General features: G+C 43.4%; 1 protein-coding gene across 1 annotated transcript in view; it reads right to left on the bottom strand.

The window, feature by feature from the left end:
* LOC104270460 (anthrax toxin receptor 1-like) overlaps positions 1-21,720 on the bottom strand; it is a 56,574-nt gene that overhangs the window by 11,427 nt on the left and 23,427 nt on the right. The window contains exons 10-17 of the mRNA XM_009864845.1: positions 20,512-20,610; positions 18,165-18,234; positions 16,958-17,036; positions 12,410-12,505; positions 11,665-11,703; positions 8,603-8,701; positions 6,883-7,050; positions 5,954-6,034 (exon numbers count right to left, since the gene is read on the bottom strand). Coding sequence (XP_009863147.1) covers positions 5,954-6,034; positions 6,883-7,050; positions 8,603-8,701; positions 11,665-11,703; positions 12,410-12,505; positions 16,958-17,036; positions 18,165-18,234; positions 20,512-20,610 — 731 coding nt within the window. The remainder of the gene's footprint in view (positions 1-5,953; positions 6,035-6,882; positions 7,051-8,602; positions 8,702-11,664; positions 11,704-12,409; positions 12,506-16,957; positions 17,037-18,164; positions 18,235-20,511; positions 20,611-21,720) is intronic.

The following is a 21,720-nucleotide window of genomic DNA, read 5'->3' as shown; positions in this document are numbered from 1 at the left end:
GCAGGAATGAACCTTACAGATACTGGTGTCCTTGCAAAAAAAGTAAAACGGAAGCTACATGTGTCACATTTTCATTGAAAGTGACAAAGTGAGATCACCTACTGTGGCAGGCGATGTGCCCGTCTTTTTAATTTTTCATCAGCTTATGAAGGTAATTGGCTCCAGAAAGGGCAAAAAGCCCCAGAACCAGGCAACATTCACTGACATACAGTCTGAAGGAGCTCAGTGCTGCTTTTCCAGCACCCCCTGTAGCTCTGCCAATTACTACTTGGGCGATTACAACAACACATCTCCAAGCAAGTGGCAAGGAAGCCTATTAAAGGCCATTACTCAGTCTTAAAAAGAAGTAATTAGAATGAGCTCCAAATAGCACTGGTATGTGGGCAGCTAGCATGTAGTGACAGGCGGGTGCTGGCTTTGAACTGCTGACCACCTGTAAGCAGCAGCCAGAAAGTAACGACTCGTCATTAATAATACACAGGTTTAGTGTCCCACCCTTCATCTGAGGAGTCCCAAGTGCCTGGCAGGAGTTAACTAAACCTCACAGCTATAAGGAAGGTAGATACTGTGCTCTAATGATAATTTTGCAATTAGGAAAACTAAAGCACACAGATGTCATGGCCAGCATTACAAGGAACCACTCAACATTTTCTTTAACAAACTTACCAGATTAAGAGTGATCACTTTGAAAGGGATGCAACAGCAGAAGCAACCCAAATACTTCCGTTCTCATTTTAGAGGCTGGTCTTTAAAATTTCAGCTGCTGTGCCTTGTTCAAAGTCACAATGGTAAGAACTTGAAAGGACCCAGATGTCCTGGCTTCCAAAACAACTAGTGGCTCATAGCTTGTGAGACTTTTGGTTGCACAGCAGCCTTTTCACCTTCAGTTTTATGGAATGAAGGAGAAAAAAAGGTTTTCAAATTTTTGTACAACAGCTTGCTTCTAGTCCCCTTCCCCAGGAAAGGGCTTTGCATGCACAAATCGCAGAGTAGTACTGCTAAAGTATTGCATTTTTCTAAGCTGAGTCCCATGAGTACACAAGGGTGATGGTGAAAGCAAAATTCAGTCTACACTCTCACTCTCTGTTGCAAGTAATTTTCAGTGACAAAAACAAGATCACTTTTTAAAGCTTTAACCCAAGGAAGAGCAACTCTGCTCGGAGGGGGGAAAATTGTCGTCTTTTTTCAGTTGAGGGTTTCAGTAAACCAAGCCTCTGAGAATTTCCTGTGGTAGTATGTGCTGAAATGCAAAACAGAATGGATTTGGTGAAGGCAGCAGCTAAATAGACAATCTGAAAGAAGCATCTCACCTTCCTCTTTGCACATACTGGAGCTTTTAATGCTTACTTGCTGGCATTGGTAACAGTCCCACTTTTGATCTACAAGACCAAGGTGAAGAGCTCGAAAGTTCCCTTTTGCAGAGAGTGCTGACCACCTGCCTTCACCAGCTGCTGTCGTTTCTGTGAGCTACTTCAAGATAGCCCGACACTAACATTTCCCCAACTCCAATCTTCATAGCAATCACCTGCAAACTCAGAACCAAGCTTAGGACACTACCACAGAGATGAGCAAGTCCTGAAGGCAGACTGAGTATCCTGAGCAACACATAGCTCACTAGGCCATGTGGCCACTCTGACATGTTCCATATTGCTAGACAAACAGCATCGCTACCTCAGAGCTGGTCCTCCAAGGCCCAAATTTCTGGTGGAGGAAGGGAAGAGTAGCAGGCTAGCTCTAAGGGATCGATCACTGCCTGCTGCAGCACAAATGTCTGTGAAGGCTTCACCTTTGTATATTACTGCAAGGAAGAAAGCCCAGCAATTTGCAGCAGAGCCAACAGCCCTTTTTCATCAATTCATCCTTCTGCTGATGCTATCTGAGAGCTCAGCAACAAGCCATCCCACAAATAACAACCTATCAGCTAATGATGGGGTAGAGCTAAGTGTGTTTAGTCCTTGCTGCTCCATCTTGCAACACAAACTCCTGCTAGAAGTGAACTGCAGAGGTCAAGTGAGTGGGGTCCTGTCACTCTTCACTGAGATTATTTGCCAAACTAATAACCAATTTCAGCAGTGGTGCCATGACCTGTCTGCAGAGCTAAGCCAAACACTGTGTGGGCACAGCTCCCGGGAGGTGGGGCATCAGAGCATATGCTTGGCTGGTTTTCTTTGAATAGGCAGTTCCAAAAAGTGCCTGCGATTTTCACAGTCAGACCTATTAATACAATCCTGCCCAATACTGATGGGTCATCCATGCTGAGATTCTTTTCTTGGTAAGTTCATGGAAGACACAGGCCAGGGCAGGGGAACTCTCAGCAGCCTGAGCCAGCTCTGCAGCGAGGCCATAACCCAGGGCATGCTGCTCCTGGCAGCACAGGCCCTGCAGCCTGAGAAGAACAGAGGTGGGAGGCTGGCCACCAGCCCATTGCTCCCAGAGGGCAGCACTCAGGGCACCAGCCTGCCTCATTAGGGGTGCGGTGCAGGGAAACAAGGACTGAGAGAGTGAGCAAGCAGAGGAAGAAACCACAGAAAGAAATGGAAGGGAGCATTTTGGGCAGCAGCCCAAGGGGCACACAGGTAAGGAAAAAAGCGAGTGGCTTGTGAAGGGCCAGAGAATCATGACGACAGAAGAAATGAGGATGGATGGACAGCAGCCCTGGCCACTCAGAGCAAGGAACAACAGAAAGCCCCTTGCAGCAGGCAGCCCTGTATTCCTGCTTCAGCCTGAATTTCCACTGCAAGGCTCTCACACGCACTCTGGAATGGCGTAGACTCAAAAAACCCCAACAAACCAGCGTCATTTTTAACTTCACTTTATGATGGGAGTAGAGGAGAAGTCTTGATTTGAAAACCTGGGGTAGCAACACTGTCTTCACTGTGTGGTTTGCAGAGCTAAAGAAGGCTGTGTTGTGAGGAAAATGCTGAACAGCTCTGAAAAATGTCCAAAAACTTGTGCTTCTCTGTGACAAAACCAGATACATTGGTGAATATACTAGAAATATTAACCTATTTTATTTTTCATAAAAACTATCACAGAAAGTTTTTCTACAAATATTTTTCAGATTTTTTTGGAGAAAAGCTCCCAAACCACTTATTTTCAAATGATGAAAGAAATTACACTTTTCAAAAGAGTTTTAAGAAGAAAGTTTTAATGTAGAAAAACCCTCTCCTTTGTCATCTGCCTCCTGTCCCAAAAGCCTTGTGAAAATTATTTTTCTTTCTGTATTGTGGATGTTCTCTTCTCTATAATTAGTATTTTCATTAGGCAGAAAAAATGGTTTGCTGTAATTTCTCCCAATAGCTGCAAAAAGCAAACGTGCCTAACTGAAGCAATAAAAATGGAAAATTAAACCCTTTTTTTTATTCTCCTCCCAGTGTAGGTAAACTGTGAAACAGAAATTTCGAAAATGTAACTTCAGTGAGTTATCTTGTTCCACTGCAAAACAACCTATACCTCTGGTAATCCCTGGAAATGTAACAATAATAATTTGACTGACTCTGGGGAAATTCAGAGAAAGACATTTTCTGAGTTACGAAACCAAATACCATGCCCCAAACAGAACTGAATTGTGTTCCTGTTTTCCTGAACAAGCAAGACAACCATGAAATTACCTTAAAATCAAATCAAACAAACAGACAAAAAAAAGAAAAAGCAAACTGGAAAACCTGAAGAACTCTTCCCTCTGCTCTCCCAAATCCCACAAAACCTCACAAAGCACAGCAACCCCTCTCTCCAAAGCCACCACACAGTCACTGTCCCCGGGACGGCGCAGTCTGGAAGAACACCACGGCACGCTGCACTTTCACCTCTACCCAAGAGTGAACCAAAATCCAGGTACAGCTGTCAGCACAGGTGCACAGCGCTGACCTTGTCCCCACCTGGGCTGGGTGGAGCAGAGCCGTGGGCTTGCTCCTGGGGCTGCCAAGCTCCTCCAGCTCCGCACGGCCACAGCTTGAGGCTCCTCATGCTGCCGGTCACTCTTTTCAGTCACAAAGTAACTCATACAGACTTACCTGTAATTAAGTGCGTATTTCCGTACTTGGCCCCCACCCAAAGCCTAACTCGCAAGGAGCCAGTTCTCCACTGAGGGACTGCTACTATTTGCCAAACAATAAATAATAACCTTGCCCTTTTCTGTGCTAGCTTTCTCCATAAAATACAAGCCTGCGGTGTCCTTTATTCTTTTATTTAAACAGCAGAAGGATGTCCAGTCATTTTCTTGCTTCACTTTCAATATCCTTCAGCTTTAGTTAATTTCACAGGCCAGGGAACAGAGATGATCCTATTCTTCCACTGAATCTGCCTCAATAGGATCCTTTCCACCCTATTTCCCAGATGTACATTTGATTTTTCTAATGTTCTTCCCTGATAGAATAATCCTTCAGTTTGCACTGTTCTACATTGCCTCCTTTGAGCCCCTCGTCCACCCTGCAGCAGAGCTGGAAGGCAAGGAACTGAAGATCCCTGTTTGGAGCCAGCCCCCTGCATGTTTCTTGACCACACAGGCTAACAGAGGCTCTGTTGTGCTCTGCATTGATAGAAACGTACCAACCAAACGGAGTGAAAGGCAGAGGATGGATTCATATTATACAATGTTAGTGCTATCAAAATACAGCTGGGCCTAAAGAGCCCATTCAGAAGCTCTAGATCGTGCTTAAAAAGTAAATAAGGTGTCTCAAGCACAGCTGCCTTGAGAATGCAGCTTAGTGAAACAGTTAAGACCATTTCACAAAGTAGCACAGGAAGCTGCGTTTGTTCTCTTAAGTTTCCTTAAGCACCAAAAGAGAAATGGAAGAGACTAAACTTCAAATACTGAAGCTGCATGCTTGGTTAATAACTAGACAAATGCCATAACAGTATTTTGCCAAAGGCCAGAGGAATGCAACTTATTTGTCCTAGCTGATGCAAGTTAGTGTTATTTTTAAAGTCTGTTATGAGGCATCAAAGTCATCCAGGCAAACAAACCCAGCACAAAGGTCTCTGTACTATACCTACTTCAAAAAAGCACTTTATGGCCCCTACTGCTGTAACTCTATAACCCCTTCTCCTGAAAACAAAACTGATGACCAGTATGGACTCTGGCCAGAAAAGGGCCAGAGAAGGGAAAAAGATGCTCTGACCTCAGCTTGGTCCTCATGTTTCAAAGTGACACCGCAGAAAGCCAAATTTAAAGGCGCAACAGCTCAAAGCAGCAGCCGTCAATTCTTACAGGGTCTTCCATAGGGAGAGCTTTGAACTAAACTATTGCAAATGACCCAGGGGCAGCACACAGACATCTCTGCGGCTCTGAAACGTGCAAACTCCCTGCTTCCTCCCAGGGGGAAGCTGCTCCTAAACCATGTTTGGCCAACAGACTGTTGAGCAGGAGATACTCTCTGCCTAAATATAAGATAAGCCAGAGAAATGTGTCTTCGCACAAAATTCTACTGAAACTTTATTCTTTATTAACTTTATTATAATTTGTTTCTTCATCACCTGCACAGTTCATGATTTCTCTCATTAATCACTTAACTCTGTTATTAAATCTGAGAAGTATTTTTATGAAGTTGAGTAGGAAGGATAATTACTATTGTAAAATTACTATTGCATACTAAATTCAAAACAAGCAGCTCCCCAGAACTCACAAACAAAGAATCTATCCTTCAACTTCAACACATGTGCCTATCAAAAATAAAATTAAAAAAAAAGCTAAGAAATTAGATGGCTGAAATACGTGCCTCATACTACTGTGGCCAGCCAGCCTCTTCTTCTTAGCTCATTTAAAAATCTCTGGTTCTTGTGACAAATTTGTAGCCTTAGGGTAATATGAAGAGAGAAAAGCTCACCAGGAAAAAAAAAAAAAGAAATGAAAAAAAAAAAGAGAGAGGAGAGAGAAAGATGGGGTGGTTGGGAAGGAAGAACATTGCTGCTGCTAACGGAGAAGTGACATGCCAGGGCATTTGTGATGCCTTACCTTATCCCCCGGCTGCGGTCTCATAAGAGAGACTTGATCATAGCCTCGCCGAACCAAAGCCCACAGTGCATCAAGTTTGCCCTGGAATAAAAATAAATAAAATGACACGACCAAGGAAAGCTTTTATAAACAGCCACAAGACTACCTACATGGGCAGGGCTTTAAAATTCATAGGTACTTCCCAGACCATAAATTCAAGCACTGTTAAGCTGATCTCTGAGCATGGTGAGGAGGGGCGACCTCATCCCACAAAACACTGGTTTGAGACATGGCCACAGGTTTCTGGGATGAGCATGGTACGCTGCTCCTGCAGCCTCAGCTAGCCCTCCGCTTCCTTCTCTGTAAGCAGAGATAACAGCTCTGCCTCAAGGGTTGTGTGAGGATACATACATTAAAATACAGGGAGACACCAGATACTATAATGACATGGGACAAATGAGGATGAAAGTGTGGAGAGACTGAGTGACTTGCCCAAAGTCAAACACTACATCTTGTGGCTGAACTAGAGGAACAGAGCTAAACACCAAGCCCAGGCCTTAGCCACAGCGCAACCAAAGCGAGGATGGTGAACTTTTTCTGATCCTTTTCATATGCTGTCTTGAGATGACACAAAACAGCACCCACCCCAAATAAGATCTGAGTATCTGCTGTTGCAATCCAGGCTGTGCAAAAGTACCTGAAGAGGTGTGAGCTGAGGGAGGGAAAATGCTCATGCCCTCCAACACTCTCCACACTTCCTCAAAAATACACGGCAACACAGTGCCAGATGAAATGCATGTTCCAAGAAATGGACAAAGTTGAGGGTTACTGACCATTTTTCTAAACTGGATCTCCCAGCTCTGCCATAAGAAAGGCTGAGTTAAGGAAGCAGGATGTAGTAACATGCATGACGTAAGAGACTTTGCAAAACTCAGGGGCAGACACACTACCTTGATTGGAGTGTACCATTTCCGCTGGGAAGGTGGCTTTCTCACATGGGGCTTTTTCGGCTTTGGTTCCCATGGCTCATACTCCTGTTCTGGCAACTTAATGATAGCATTTTTGGGCTTCTCCAATTTTGCTCCTTCCTCTGTTGATCCTTTGTCTCCCCACCGTACCTGGAGTCAGGAGAGCACACTGTAAGTAGAGACATGTCAGCCCCCACCAGCAGATGGATACCACCAGACACAAAGCCAAATTTATGAAGGCACCAAACTCCCACTGTAATCAGAAATACACAAATAAGAGTCAAATAGTCTCACTCAAAACCTGCTTGAACTACTAGCCTCTTCACCTTCCAGTAACCTAAGGTGTTGAGGGAATTCACAGCACCCAGGGCAGATTAACCCATTTCCAAGTGACATCTGTAGCACTCTGCTCAGCTCTGGTAGGACACATGGAATATGCTTCCCAAGAGCCTCATGCAAAAAGCAGGCAGCAGCACCAGCTGAAGGTAGGCAGTCTTTACAGCTGGCCTTAAGCAGCTCCTGTTGTTCAGTTCAAAAGTGAAAAAAGGGTCAGTGGACAAGTATGTGAATGGATTAACAGCACCCACCCTTGCATAGTCACAAAAGAGGTCAGTAACTGTATTTTCACATACTGTGCACTACCTTATTTAAAGTTGGAACTCTGATTTTGTAGTCTGACTTACCTCAAACAGAAACATGACCCTGCATTCAAGGGCAATATGATCCACAGGGTTATTGAGCACCAGGGATAAAATTCTCCCAAGGAAAATGGTTACGGATATTAAGATGTAAAGCTGCAACTGCAGACTTGCAGGGACTTGCTGAGAAGACACTGCTTTCATTCTGCTAGCCCTAGTTTGGCCTGGATCCTCAGTTTGCTTACCTTAGTCCACCTCCCTCAGCTACCAGTTAAATCTAGTGGAGTTTCTGGTGTGACATCCTCAAAAGTCATTACAACACTCAGCTGATACAAGTGAGTGACAAATATCTGTCTTCTATTATCCATGGTTAGGAATATTGAATTGATTTCACTAACATGGTTATGTACAGGAGTTAGTAGCTGATCACAGCATTATTCACTGACTCTCTACAATGTGCATGCCATTGGCCAGTACCAGAAAAATCTCTTTCACACTAACACCTCACTTCACACATCAAAATCGGCTTGTGCCCGTATCTCAGGGCAGGATTCGATTCATTTGCCCATTTCAACAGAGATGTGGGTTTGTGCATTACAAATTAATGCTTAATTGAAAACAAACAAACAAAACTCCTCAGCAAAACCAAAAATAAACTAAAAAAAAATAAAGATCACTGGTTTCAGTTCCCCAAACCAACCATTTCCAGCCAGCCAGGCACAGTGTAGATGGCTGGAATACTCAAAACCAGTGTAACTCTGTCTGAGACAAGAGATCTGGTCCCAGCTGCACTGAAAGGTTTGATTCCATAAAACTTCTTTTAGTGCTTATCCCATTTCTTAACCTGAAAATTTGCTCTGGCTCATAATACTACATTCACTTCATTATTCATGCAAATGATGGCAGCTTGATGTCTGCTACTTGGGCAGCAGGTGCAATCAGATGGACAAACCCTAATTAAATCCCAGACTCTAGTCCATCAAGGTAGCTTTTTAAAAATGACATAAAAACATTTTATAATTTAATGTGCTGATTTTCACAACACTAAAGAACAAGCCAAATACCTCCATCCTCTTAATCCCACCAACACCTCGACCTCCGTAATAAGATGCATCCACGGTTGGCCACTTCTTCTTCGGCAATCCGTCTTCATCATCTGATTCCTATGGGACAGACAGGGAGATATGTTATTGTTTTTTCTCACATAAACAGCATAGCCATGGAAAACAACTGAACATCCCATGGTCCAATCCTTGGGTATCTGGCTTTGTGTGCTATACTTATTTGCTGACAAAAACACAAAAGTCTCTTGTCTCTGCAGCTGCAATTTTAACCAGGGAAGCCAAAGAGCGTTGCCTATTCCTTTCTCCAGGCAGCTTTTATTTAGTGAAATATGCATTGAGCTTCAAAATCACAACTGACTTGTAAGGGAAGGCAAAGTGGGGATGAATCGTACATTATACTGGCTTGCCACTATGCTACGTAGAAAATTCAGCAATCAGTTAGTCCAAAGAAATCATCTATTAATTGCTCTTTTAGAACTTAATGTCACCTAAAAGGGGAAAAAAAGCTACCACTGTGAGTTTTCTAACATGTGCATCAGACCCTTTTCCCATGGCAGCTGTAACCAGTTATTCTGTGCTACTTGATTCTTTGTAGAGTCTGGCTCAAGCTGTACAGTTTGGAACCAGGGCTTAGACTGGAGCATCTCCAAGTTGTAAGGAAACTCAGACCCAGAGTTTTTGACCTGCAATTACAAAGACTACAGATTATTTTTCTGGAACGTGGTAGAGTCTGAATCATGGTTTTACTTCAGGTTCATTGTTCTGTTCTTGCTTAGGTAAAAGCTGGCAGATGTTTCTGGTTCGACAACCCTGGGAACACATCTCCAGCTTTATGTTCTCGAGTCAACAGAAGTCACTCAGACATCCTTCTGAGCCTCCCTATCACTACACTGAGCCGAGGCACAGGAAAGGCACATCATGATACTCTCTAACTACACACACACATAATTGAGGAAAGGGCCCAATAAGCCTCCTACAATACTGTCTTCATTCTTCACGCTCTTTAATAAAAACATCGACACCTCACAGTGATGTGCAGATGTGCGTGCTGCTCTTGGACTGGCCATGCACAGTGCTCTCTGCTAATTTTCATCAGTAAAAGTATGCTTCTAGAAACACTACCTGGACTTAAGTTTTCACTAAAAAAAAATAAAATAAAATAATCATGTGAAATACAAATACTAGAGAAGGACACAAATTATTGTCAGATTACTAGGTGACATTTTCTCAAAACTGCTCTACATGTTTCTATTGGAATCAAAAAGGAATTGAGAGTCCAAAAGCCAATAATAGTTTTTAGAAAAGATGTCTTAATTTCTGTTCATATTTAACTCTTATGTTATGCCTTGGAGAACGGTATTCTCATTAGTTATTCAGTGACATCCGATCCCTCAGCTATGTTTAATGGGTCAGTTCCTCTAACAAATTCTAACAAATTGTCTAGAGTGGACAAGGAAAACACTGTGATTTGGTGTTGTTTTGGAAGAGTATAATAAATACACAATTTTTATCTCACTTCATGTCACATCCAAACCAGTACCCAGTGAACTACATTAGCAGTTTTAATTCATTTATATTTGATTTCATTGTGAACTTCACAAAATATCCTCCTCTCTATGAGATGTAACACAGATTTCAAGTCTTCATGTCTAAAACAACCCATATTTCTGGCAAGACCAACAGTAGCAGGACACAGTTAATAGCAATGGCTGATACTTTTCCAGCTGATAAAGGATTTGTACCAAATACCCCCTACACTGAAGTCATAGCAAAAGGGTATCAACAGCTACCACACACATTTTGAAAAGTAATGGACACGTAACGCTTGCAGTTCAGATAACTATACTCAGTCTAACAGCTGCAATGCCAGACTACATCAGCAGGAGGTCAGGTCACCATACCTAGGCAGGCTGGTGCTAAGTATAACGAAGCAACAATCCCATACGGGATAAAGGCAAGGCCAAGTAGAGAGATAGATAACATCTGTATTCTGTGTTATTCTTGGAGGCTTACGTCAGCTCACAGTCTCTTTGATTGCACTTAAAATCTCTGCTGATGAGAATAATCCAAAGCATCCGGGAACTCTGCCACAGGGGTGTGATGGTCTCCGAAACTTTCTTCAAACAGAGCATGGCTACAACTGCATGTTTCATGACAACACTAATCACCCTAAAACCAGCATGATTTTTTGCATGTTAAATTGTCACAGTGCTGCTGTCCAGGACAATCAACAGGATCACAGACACAGTAATGGTGGCCTCTGGCAACCTCAAAACAGCAGCTGTGGTTGCCTCCTGATACTCATGCCAAATTACGGCAAGTTAGCAGTGAACTGTAAGCTCCACTCGTGGGTTAAGCAAGAATTTTTCCATCATTTAACTATCTATGCCTAGGAAAGAAAAAGCCATGCATGAGTTTTCTCTGGAGGTACTTTTATTTATTACTATTATTTTCATTAAATGAGTACAGTGGAACTAAGCTGAGGTCAGGGTCAGTGTGTTACTGTCCCAGACAGAGCTAAATACAACCCTGCCTCAAACAGCTCACAACCTAAATGGAGAAAGGCTAAATGTCCTTCCAAAGGTCACTCTGCAGCAGAGCCCCAGCCAGTGCAGGCTCTTGTCTCCCTCTCCTGTATCAAAGCCATAACAACGTGGCCTTCACTGTCCCCTTCTTCAGCTGCCAGACTTTGCTCTGTACTGCCAGTCTGGGCTAAACTACTGCTGAGAGCTTTACTGGAGGAGCGACAGCTTTCAGCACAGCTTGACAAGCAAAGATTTGCCTACATGTCTGTCTGACACAGAGCAGAAGGAACAAAATACCATAGGAACTGTTGGTCTGTGGACTTCAGAGTTATGCAACCTATTTTCTCTTTGGACAGAAATAATCTTGCTGTATGTATATAAAAAGGCCAGAAGCAGAAATAACTATCCTGACCCAAGAGACTTCCTCTCACAGCCTTCAAGGTGTCATTAAGACACCTACAGGGCTCACGTTTCTGGGCAGGACAATGCACTACAGTGGCTGCAAACAGTGCAACAGATCAAAAATAGCATACTTACAGGCTCTGGAGGTGGTGGCGGCGGCGGTTCCTTGATCACCTGGAATATATATGAACAATTGGAGAAATCTGAGATAATGGTAGGGTTCATCCATCTCAATGCTATATCCTCTCTGCTTTCTTGCTCATACACATATGGGTTGACCTGCTCCACCGCCCCACATTCGATGCTCTCATTAGCCCCATTGCTTTTCAGTAGGCATAAAAAAACATACAGGTGAGAAGCTAAATCCATCACATCGAACTATGTGATTAGTCAAGAAGTGCCCCATTAAGTAACTCATAATATAGCTCCATATTCTTGTAGTTCTACCTAAAAGAGGTCATATAATTCCTAAGCTATCGGAAAATACTCACTCAGAACCTGTAGCTCCTCCAAATAAAAGAGTCTAACTCCAGTCTTTAAAAAGGACTTATGCACATGTTAGTAAATCAGTTCCATTACACTTTTCTGCAGTAGGTTTCAAATTGTGCTTCTAAAGAGGTCTTGATCTCTAGAGAAAGTTGGGCCATGCCCACGAGCTCACTTAATCTTCTCATTCAGTATCAAAATCGCGTTGCCTTGCGACATTCAAAAACCCAAACCAGAGTGAGTTGAACAAGCATTTTATGCAATTTGTTGAATCAGGGCCTTACAAACCTGGCAGCATTTTTCTTTAAGTTAACCACCTACTCGAACACTTTAACTCGGTGATTTTGCAGAGAAGAGATGAAACCAAGTCAAAAGAATAAAAACCTGTACTTACCACTGTGCAGCAAAGTGGCCAGAACCACCACAGAAGAGCCAGAGCCAGCAGCATAAAGAGAATCAGGAGAGCAATGAAAAGGATGGTCCCAGTCAGCTGCAAACAAGATAATTACTTCCGAGTTATCTGGCATGTCAGAAACAAGGCAGGAGCCCTAAGCTACACATTCCGATTGTGCAAAATGAGTCAGGTTTTCTCTCACTACAAGGTCTCAGGTAGACTGCACAGTCAATCACTATTATCATTAGGGTCACATCAGTATTTGGTGTGACAAATCTATGCTTGAAGTCATAATGCAAGGAAGCACCTCCTGTTTGTGGTGTGTGTACACACAATTTATGTATAAATTTGTTATATTTATAGCCCACTAGATTCAAGGGTGTTAAACTTGCATATGAATCATTCTCAAATCTGTGCTGGCAGCTCCCTTAATACTGTCAGAGGGTTACTGCAAACTACATGACCACAGACTCTCAGTTGTGCAGAGTAACTTCTCATCACTAGAGATGCAGAATATGCAAATGCTAGCATTCAAAGAACGAGAATACTGGAGCTAAGAGCTTATGGGTAACTGTTCATACGTTAACATCATGGAACAGAGCACAATCTACTTGCTCAGCCTCATCAGCTCCTGAGCCCGCCTGTATTGCCTCTTGATTCAAACTGCACACACAATCCCAGCCTGAGTGATTATTCAAACTAGTGCTTAATGCTCCTCACTCTTGGTATGCTTCCTAGGGATGGTTTGAACTATCTTTTAATGAGATACTGTAATCATGATCTTAAGCATTCCTCACTTGCACATTTGATCGATTTCTCTGCAGAGAATGGTGGGACTCTGGGGCTGGATAGCTAAGGATCTACATTCAAAATCAAAGTTAAATTTTCTTTACAATTAGTAGAATCCAAAAAATTTCAGGCATTAACACTTGAAATTAGCTTTTCAGAGCAGCCAGGCAATCAAAGAGAATCACAGCTCTGATTTTCCTGGGTAAATCTTGCTGGATTCCTTGCACTCAGAGCATTTCACGTCAGTGTGTTCAGAAGACGTATTAACTCTGGGTATCACTCTGACGACTACAGGAAAGCACGTCTTCATAAGCTGCTTGGCCCCTGTAGAACATATAGAATATATGGCTTCTTGAAATTTAAACATTTGTTGCAGATGGGCAACAGAATGCTGGGACATGTAATCTCCTTGGACTGCACTGGACTTTGGGATGAAGTCAAGATTAGCTCTAGTGCTCCAATCTTTTCTTTTATACTGGGAAAAGAAACCTTTTCAATTGTAGATTTTCCGAATTTGAGAAGAGGCCCAATTCACCATCAACAGGGTTACCAAAGAATGGGCAACACCTAGCAGCAAACTAGAGGAGAGCATGGGACAAGGAAGATGTAAAAAGAGCTTGAAGATCTGAGAATCAGGCTGAGGGAACAGGAGCCGGCTAGACAGGAAGCTGTAAGAGATTTTCAAAGAATAGGTGGGAGGATAATCAGAAAAAAAGCAAATTCCAAAGGAGATTTATGGAGGAAAAAGTCCATGAGATTCACCTTATTAAATCTGAAACTACGTACTAAATTCTCATGACATCAGAAACTGATGCTTGGCGCCTTCCTGCTCGGTCCCCATGTGTTGCCTGGTCTAGTCGAGAGGTGGCGTCCCTGCCCATGACAGGGAGGTTGGACTTGATGATCTCTAATGTCCCTTCCAGCCTATGCCATTCTATGATACTATGATTCTTAAAAAAGGAGTTCCCTTCACTATTCCCAAGTGGGTTTGTTTTCCTCTCAAACAATGGAAAGGCCAAAGCTGGGAAAAAAAAAAAAAAAAAGGTACCAGCTGACATGAACTTTGTCAAGTCTTGGGGAGATCCCAAATTCCTTCTCAGGCCTTATCCTAGAGCTGTCAGGGCTGACACATTCAATACAGGAGTAACACAACCATTGCTCCTATTCCGTCTTTTTAGGCAGGTAGCCCAGTATCCCATAACTCTGTGTCACAGCATCACCAACCCTCCACTGTTTTTTTAGCTTCTTGTTATAGATGCAACAAACCAATCCGTTTGAAGGATATACTATTTAGCTCACCTCATTCATTCTGTCAGGGAGCAGCTGAAAGCCAAGCTGAAGTGCTGCGGCATGTGCCAGACTCCCTGTTCAGAGGAGTCCTGTTAGAAGACACACTATGCAGCTGCACTTTAGGGCTGCAGTCCTCCTCTCTGGCCCTCCTATGGCCCCATGTAGCACTAATGCATCTGGAAAGCAGACACTTGAGAGGCATGAATTCCCAGTGAAGTCAGTTTGCTGAGAAAAGGATGAATAAAAGTAAAGCGTAACTTCAAGAGGTATTGCTGGACTCCTTAAAAAAAAAATCTCAGCACAGCACCAATACAGTGCATGAGCCACCGACGCACATACCACTGCTACTGTTACTCCAAACACACATTACCTCCTTTTTTTTGTTGCCTTTGTTCCCAGGCATTGCTTTTCCCATCCTAAGTGTTCATATAAATCATCCAGACATTTGCCAGCAGCAGCTCAGAAGCCACTGGCAGCAAGAAGCTAAAGAGTCCTCTTTTAATGATTAAATATATAAGGCATCACAGCAAAGCTGGACTTTGGAAATGAAATAGCAGACTTCACGCAGCTGAATAGAAATAAGCACAGGGATCACACAGAGGCTTTAGGAGTAAAGTGAAGATACTTACTGTACCGAAAGGACAGAAGGGCCAGCTGGGGAGCAGAGCTGAACCGGCCAGCTGACTGCCACCCACAGAAAAGGAAATGGGAGAGGAAAGGAAACAGAGGGAGTCTCTAAAACGAGAAGAGTGAAATGCATGAAATTAAGACAAAGCTGGAAACTGAAATGCCAACCTCCTTGCTTACGGAATTTAACTGGAGTAAGACGGTTTGTTTGGGGTTTTTCGTTTTATTCGGTTGAGTTTTGTTTGGGTTTTTTTGTTTGTTTTGGTTTTCTTTGTACCAGCTGAGAATCAGGCTCCCTGCCTCCTTCACATTCAATCTGCAAGAGGCTGGTCAAAAAGTTGTCAGATTGACAGGACTGGAGATTGGATTCCTCTCTTTATCCTAAGGCTACTGAGAGGAAAGCTTTCTCCACACATGTTCTGACCTGTAGGAAGCCCAGCTAAGGCTAAGACTTCGGTCTGCATCAGAAATAAACTACATAAGAGTAGCTAAATGCACCAGTTAACACTTGTGTTTCACTGCAGATTCAAAAGTTTTTATTGTACCTGAGGTAGAAGAGAGGAATAAAATGTGAAAATATCAGCCTTCAGTGTGGAAATTTTGGAGGAAAGTTTTGGAAAAATAAAAATAATCAGTTGAAGCAGGAAACGCATCTCTGCTAAACTCTAAGTCCCTGCACCCCAGACTGTTCCAGCAATATAGTGTGAGACTTCCCAGCTTCATTGTTGAAAACATCAGAAAATCAGACTTGCAAGTTCCAGTCACTGGCTCTATCTCCATTCCTATCTTTCTGTTCTGCAGCTGTCAAAAAGGCCAACAATGATTACAAACCACTATGACAGCATTTGGCATAGGCTATAGAAGTCCTTTTGACACTAATATCAATAAGCTCAACTTTGATACGAAGTGTTTGCTACTAGGTACTTCAACAAACTTTGCTTAGTCCACAAGTACAAGACCATATTTTTTTTTTCCTGCTTGCGCTAGCTATGGACATTGCCTATTTTACTCCAAGGCAAGTAAAACTGTTTATCTAGTAGTCAGCTTCTTAATTTTGATTGTTTGATTCTAAAATCAGATTTTGATAATGGATCACTTCTAGCTCTTGGTCCCTGACACTCCAACTGGGCAAAGGTGGCCTTTTTGACCAGGAGATACTCATACTGCAGTCATTGCTGTCCTGCAGCAGCACTTTCTCCCTTGGCTAGGCTGAGCAGCAGCCTTTAATCAAAGAGCCCATCCCAGGAACTGTGGCTGCTATCTCTTTCTGGTCACCCCCCATAATGCCAAGAGAAAAGCAACCAGCTCTTGTTACTAACACTGCATAAAAACCTGAGCGAATCCTCAAGTAGTAAAGGCAAATTGTGGTGGTCTAAGAACAAATGATGTAAGCTCCGACCCAAAATAACCACATAAATTTAGAGGATCTTCCATACTGTGGCCCTTCCAGATCCAAGTCCTTGCATTCGCACCTTTCATCCCAGATCGCACAAAGGATCCTAAAGCTCAACAGGGTGTTGCTTCCTGAAGCTCCTTGCCTCATTTTCCCAGATTCCCTTCTAGTCAGATTTTAGCATCTCTCTTTGCTGGAACAGAAAAGGTGAGGGTGCCTTTTGTTGTAATTTTTTGTTCAATGAATCTATCACGATCTACACACCATCAATAACGATTTAATCTTAACTAGCCCTGATATTTTTCAAAGAATAGCCTGGATCCGGTCAATAACCATGGTGCAGAAGCTGTATAGAGCTCATGCTCACACAAGGAGTCTTTGCCTCAAGACCCACGGTGTCTTTCCAAGATCTCATGGTTTCTCTGTCAAGCCCCATTGCAATTACTTACACACTGTGTGCTGGTGATGCTGACAGAGCTGGAGATGAACGTTAGCCCGTTGTTCATGCTGACTTGTAGAAAAACCACCCTAAAGCACAAAACAGATACGTTTATTTTTAGTGTCATCTTTATACCCATTGTTCCTTTTTTCTGGCTGTGTTTTAGCCATTGGCTCATGAATACACACAGATAAGATGTCCTGCTGAGTAAAGGCATTTTCATGGCTTCAGGTGCTTACCTGCATTTGTCTCTCTGCTTGCCCAGGAGCTACCCTTTGTACGTTGGCTTAATTGAGTTGGGGCATATGTTCTTTATTAAAAACACTCCATCCTGCCTGGGGCAAAGGGCACCAGGACAGTGAGTCATAAAATCCCAGACATTTGCAATACTACCCTAGATAGCACAAGGAACTTTAAGGCTTCTTTTTTTTTTTCATTTTTTCTTATTTTTTTTTATCCCTTTCTATATCTTAAAGAGCCAGAATGTGTTTTCTCTTATATCCAGGTAAAACCAGAGTAATTGCAATGAGATAAAGTGGTAAAAACACTGAAATAACAGTGAAATTAAAGAAGAAACTGGCCCTGGCCACTCTCCAATGTCAGAGAAAGGGTCCAAGGAAAAAGAAAATTCAACAAATAACCAACTAAAAAAAAACCCCACACCACCAAACAATTTTCCCACACCCACAAATAGGAAAGAGGAGGGAGGCACTGCCCCTTAGTCCCAGTACAGTATTTAAGCCCCGACAAGATGACGCAGGGGCAAGGTAGGGCCTTGTGCCATGGCTCCCAGGAGTCTACAGGATTACAACAGCTGAAAACCACCAACACAGGAAGCAACGTCTACAACAACAGCGAAATTCAAATCAAGCATCTCTTTCCAATCAAAATAAAAAGTTTGCCTAGAATTCCTTACCTGTTGGTCTGAAAAATAAAAGGATAAAGGAATAGAGGAAAAAATCACCATTCTATGGGTGATATGGGACCACGGCCCAACAAGGCCTTTGGTTAAGACGTGCTAAAGACCCAACATTGAATAGAGCTATGCTAGGAGAGGATTTGATACAAAAGGGATGGAGACAGTCCTGCCAAACACATATACAAAAAAAAAATCATTAGCTTAGCTCTTTGGGCAAAATTATGAACCCTTGTCTCAGTAATGAAATCCTCATCCGGAAGTCCTCCCTCTCTTAACATGTGCTGGAAAGAATACTTACTGTCCAGCATCTTCTATCACTGGGGCAGGACAAAGTAAGTAAGTATCGTGAACGTGGGTCGGCTTTTCATCTGAAAGGAAATGAATATAACTGTCAGGGATGAAAATAAGAAATGGTCCCAAGCAGGCCGCCCCCTGGAGAAGCACAGACACCAGTGAGAGCTGCAGACGAATTCAGGATATCCACAAGTACCAGTATTCCCCCAAGTGGTGCTGACTACAAAGTCAAGCACTAGGATGACCGTTCTTGTTGATGCCAATATAACATTGTCAGGCTAGAGGCACCACGGCTAAGAAATGGAAGTACAGCTCTGGTCATGACAGCAGTGATCAGTCATTTTGAAGCCAGCTTTGAGCAATGTTCATCTTGTCTATGTGACAAGTGTATGTAAGTTCTACTCTCGTACTGAATACTCTGATCTCACAAGTTATGCAAGGAGTCAGAAGTTTAGGGTTCAGTTTTTGCCTACCCACTTCCAAACACACAAAGGAGAAGCCAAGATTTCATTGTTTAAGCCCAGGTAAAAGAACAGAGATGGGATGAAGCTGAAGTGGATAGAAACCAGGGGGAAAAAACCACCATAGTCGGTCACATACAGGAGACAGGCAGAGAAAGACCATGACAGATGTTACTGTGAGGACCCGTCCTGCACTAGCTGCTGCTTTTCCTGCCCCCAGTCTCCCCTCTGTGGCAGCATTATCCAGAAAGAGTTTGTGTTCATAGAGGTCTGGTGCAGGTGGAGTCAAAAGCAAGGCCATGGGTGCTTTCCTGCCTCCCTGCACTGCGCAGCTCCAGAAGTCAGCTGTGCTAACCCTGTTGCTTTCAAAAGCCACATTCAGAAAGCCAAACCCCAATCCTGCAATGCCACTAAGCGTGTAAGCTGAGGCATGAGCAGGCAGGTCACCACTGGGACTGCACCTCAGCTCTGAATGGCCCAAAGCAGCTGAGGTGCTAGTTCAGAGAAAGACTGGTTCACAAAAGTGAAACCCAAGTGAATGAGGGGCTAGTAAAAGCTGGAAGCTTATTTAAACCTTAGAGGCTTGACTACTCTTTCTACCTAGGAAAAAAAAATTAACTCAAGCAACAACAGATAAGAGAGTTGTTGTCTGCATTGATGTTGCTTCACTCTAAGCACACCTGAAGACAAAGCTTGTTTCCCTGTTTTGGCAAACATAAGACCATGAAAATTAGTGATACGTTTCAGGACCAGCCTGAGGGGAAAAATGCCAGCCAGCATAGATCAGTATCTCATCACAACATCTGTTAAAGACCTAACCCAAGAACACAGCATGGAATTAAAGTAGTTTTCCTCCTGTGTACTTCTAGGCCTAAGTCAGCATTCACTATGTGAAGTCCAGTAAAAGTGCCAGTATATCAAGGAAAAAAAAACCCCAAAACCAAAAAACCAACATAAAAGTGTACCTGGTAAACCACAAGAAACAAATTCCTCACAAAGGGCATCTGTAAGTGGAATGAAAGCGAGACCACCAAAGTTTACTTAATGTTGCCTCCACGTAGGCAACCAGGATGGGAAACGAAGGAGCAATTCATATGCTCCCTCTTGTAAGTGAATTCACTGCTAGGGAAGGCACTGCTCTGACCGCGACAGAATGTGAAAGCCTCTACTGTGCTCAGCCAACAAGGACAGCATATATAAAAAAGGAGCAAAGCTCCCCTCCCCACGCCGTGCTTCACCCTGCCAGACATACACAGCTTCTCAGGAATAAGAGAGGACTGCTGAGAAACTGGACGCTCAATCTTTTTTGGCCATTCAGTCCTTTGCCCAGCTGCTGAGAGAGCAAACAAAAGACCTAGTTTAGCACAGTGATGACAGAATTTCCACATTACATGCCCGCTGTCCTAAGACCCTGCAACTGGCATCAGAGAGCAATGGAGCAGACCTAGGAAGGCCCAGCTTTATAGTGAGTGTCTCCTGAATCTGTCAATAAAAAACCTGAAGACACCACCAAGGGATCAAAATAATATTATTCCTTTTTACTGGTGATGAACAAGGGAATAGGGAGCAATTTTATTTCTCTCTCTTAAAACATGATACCCAGTCCTCACTGGCTGCTTGCCTCACCCACATGCACCATTACAACAATGCTGAAATTCATTGTGCAGAAGCATATCCCACACAAACCCTCACAAGATAATGTCCACAGGTCGCAAGACTGATTAAAGATGTATTTCAAGTTTCTCTTAGGTGTAGAACCCTACTCAGCTCCCCCCACATCCACTGCAAGGACTCCCACAATGTGGACGAGAGGTGGGCTGTGTCTCCTCTGTCACTCAAGAGGTGACACAGCCACAAGGGGCACTGGAATCCATCAGCCTGCAAACTTACTGATAGTAAGGCTGTCGTTGAGCTTGAAGCTGCAGAGTACCTGGTCGATATTCCTTGCATGATAGAAGCCGTTGCCTCTTACCACAACTTGAAATGATTCTGTAAGTAAAAATACAGAAGAGCAATGAAAAATAGCTCAAATCCAGAGTGATCTGAATTACAATGTGACAATGGCTTTTCTCTGCCCTATGCCTGAAACAAAGCATTGACAATGACACTCTTGGTGTTCAGCACAAGTGGTCAAGCGTGCTGTAGCAGCACTTGTGCTTCACAGAGCACCTCTCAAGGTTGCTGCCGTGGGCATCCCATTGACCCCTGATACCTTACTTAAAGGTACTACAGTAATACTGTGAGCCTAACATTGCTCATGCCATCTCAGGGTTCCTCCATGGCTTTCAGGCGAGATGCCTTTGCTAACCACAAGCACCAGTGCTTCCTCCTTTCTCCACAGCAGACGGCATTTGGCTTTCAGCAGCAGGTCTGTTCAGACAGATGCAGACAAACAGGACTCCCCTCATAACCCTCCTGTGAATCAGAGAGGAAGCTCTGCATCTGGTACAAGTCCTGGAAAAATACATTCTTTCAGTCCATGTAAGAACTGTGCCTGTGCACAGCCCCATCAGCATCTGCTGCGTGTAGGAGTAACTAAAGATCCAGGTGCTGCACTTCTCTTTGTGCTCTTCCTCAACACTCCTGCCCCAGCAGCCAAAACCACCAGTGGCACAAGAGGAGACGTGCCACATCAGACACCCTGTCTGCTGGTCACAGCAAGAGCTCCTAAACCTGCCCTTCAGCTGCTCTTAACTTCTGTTGCTTCGCTCCTGGTGGGGTGGGAGTGGAAGGGCACCTATGATTTTTGTCATTACTGCGATAAGCAACTGTGATTTGTTCATTCAAGCAGGAAACACTTTGTCATTTTTTTCAGACAATCTTTCAATGGTCTTTTTACTGATAAAGCAGTTTCACATCTGAGTAAAGACAGCCTAGGAAGCCTGCTGTCAGGAGTGAGAGCCCAGCTGCACATACTCTCCACTGCTGACACTGCTGGTCGCATTGCAGCGCATGGAGCTTGCTCACACACCTGAAAAATAACTCTGTTTGTTAGCAAAGAGACAGTAAGGTGATCTGCCTGGCTGAACATTTGCCAGAATACTGAAATGTTCAGTAGAAAGGAAGGGACAGAGACAAGTCGTGAAAGCATTAGGTGAG

This window comes from Apaloderma vittatum, unplaced genomic scaffold, assembly GCF_000703405.1.
Source record: "Apaloderma vittatum isolate BGI_N311 unplaced genomic scaffold, ASM70340v1 scaffold2962, whole genome shotgun sequence".
Taxonomy (NCBI): Eukaryota; Metazoa; Chordata; class Aves; order Trogoniformes; family Trogonidae; genus Apaloderma; species Apaloderma vittatum.
This window is presented reverse-complemented; position numbering and strand designations above follow the sequence as displayed.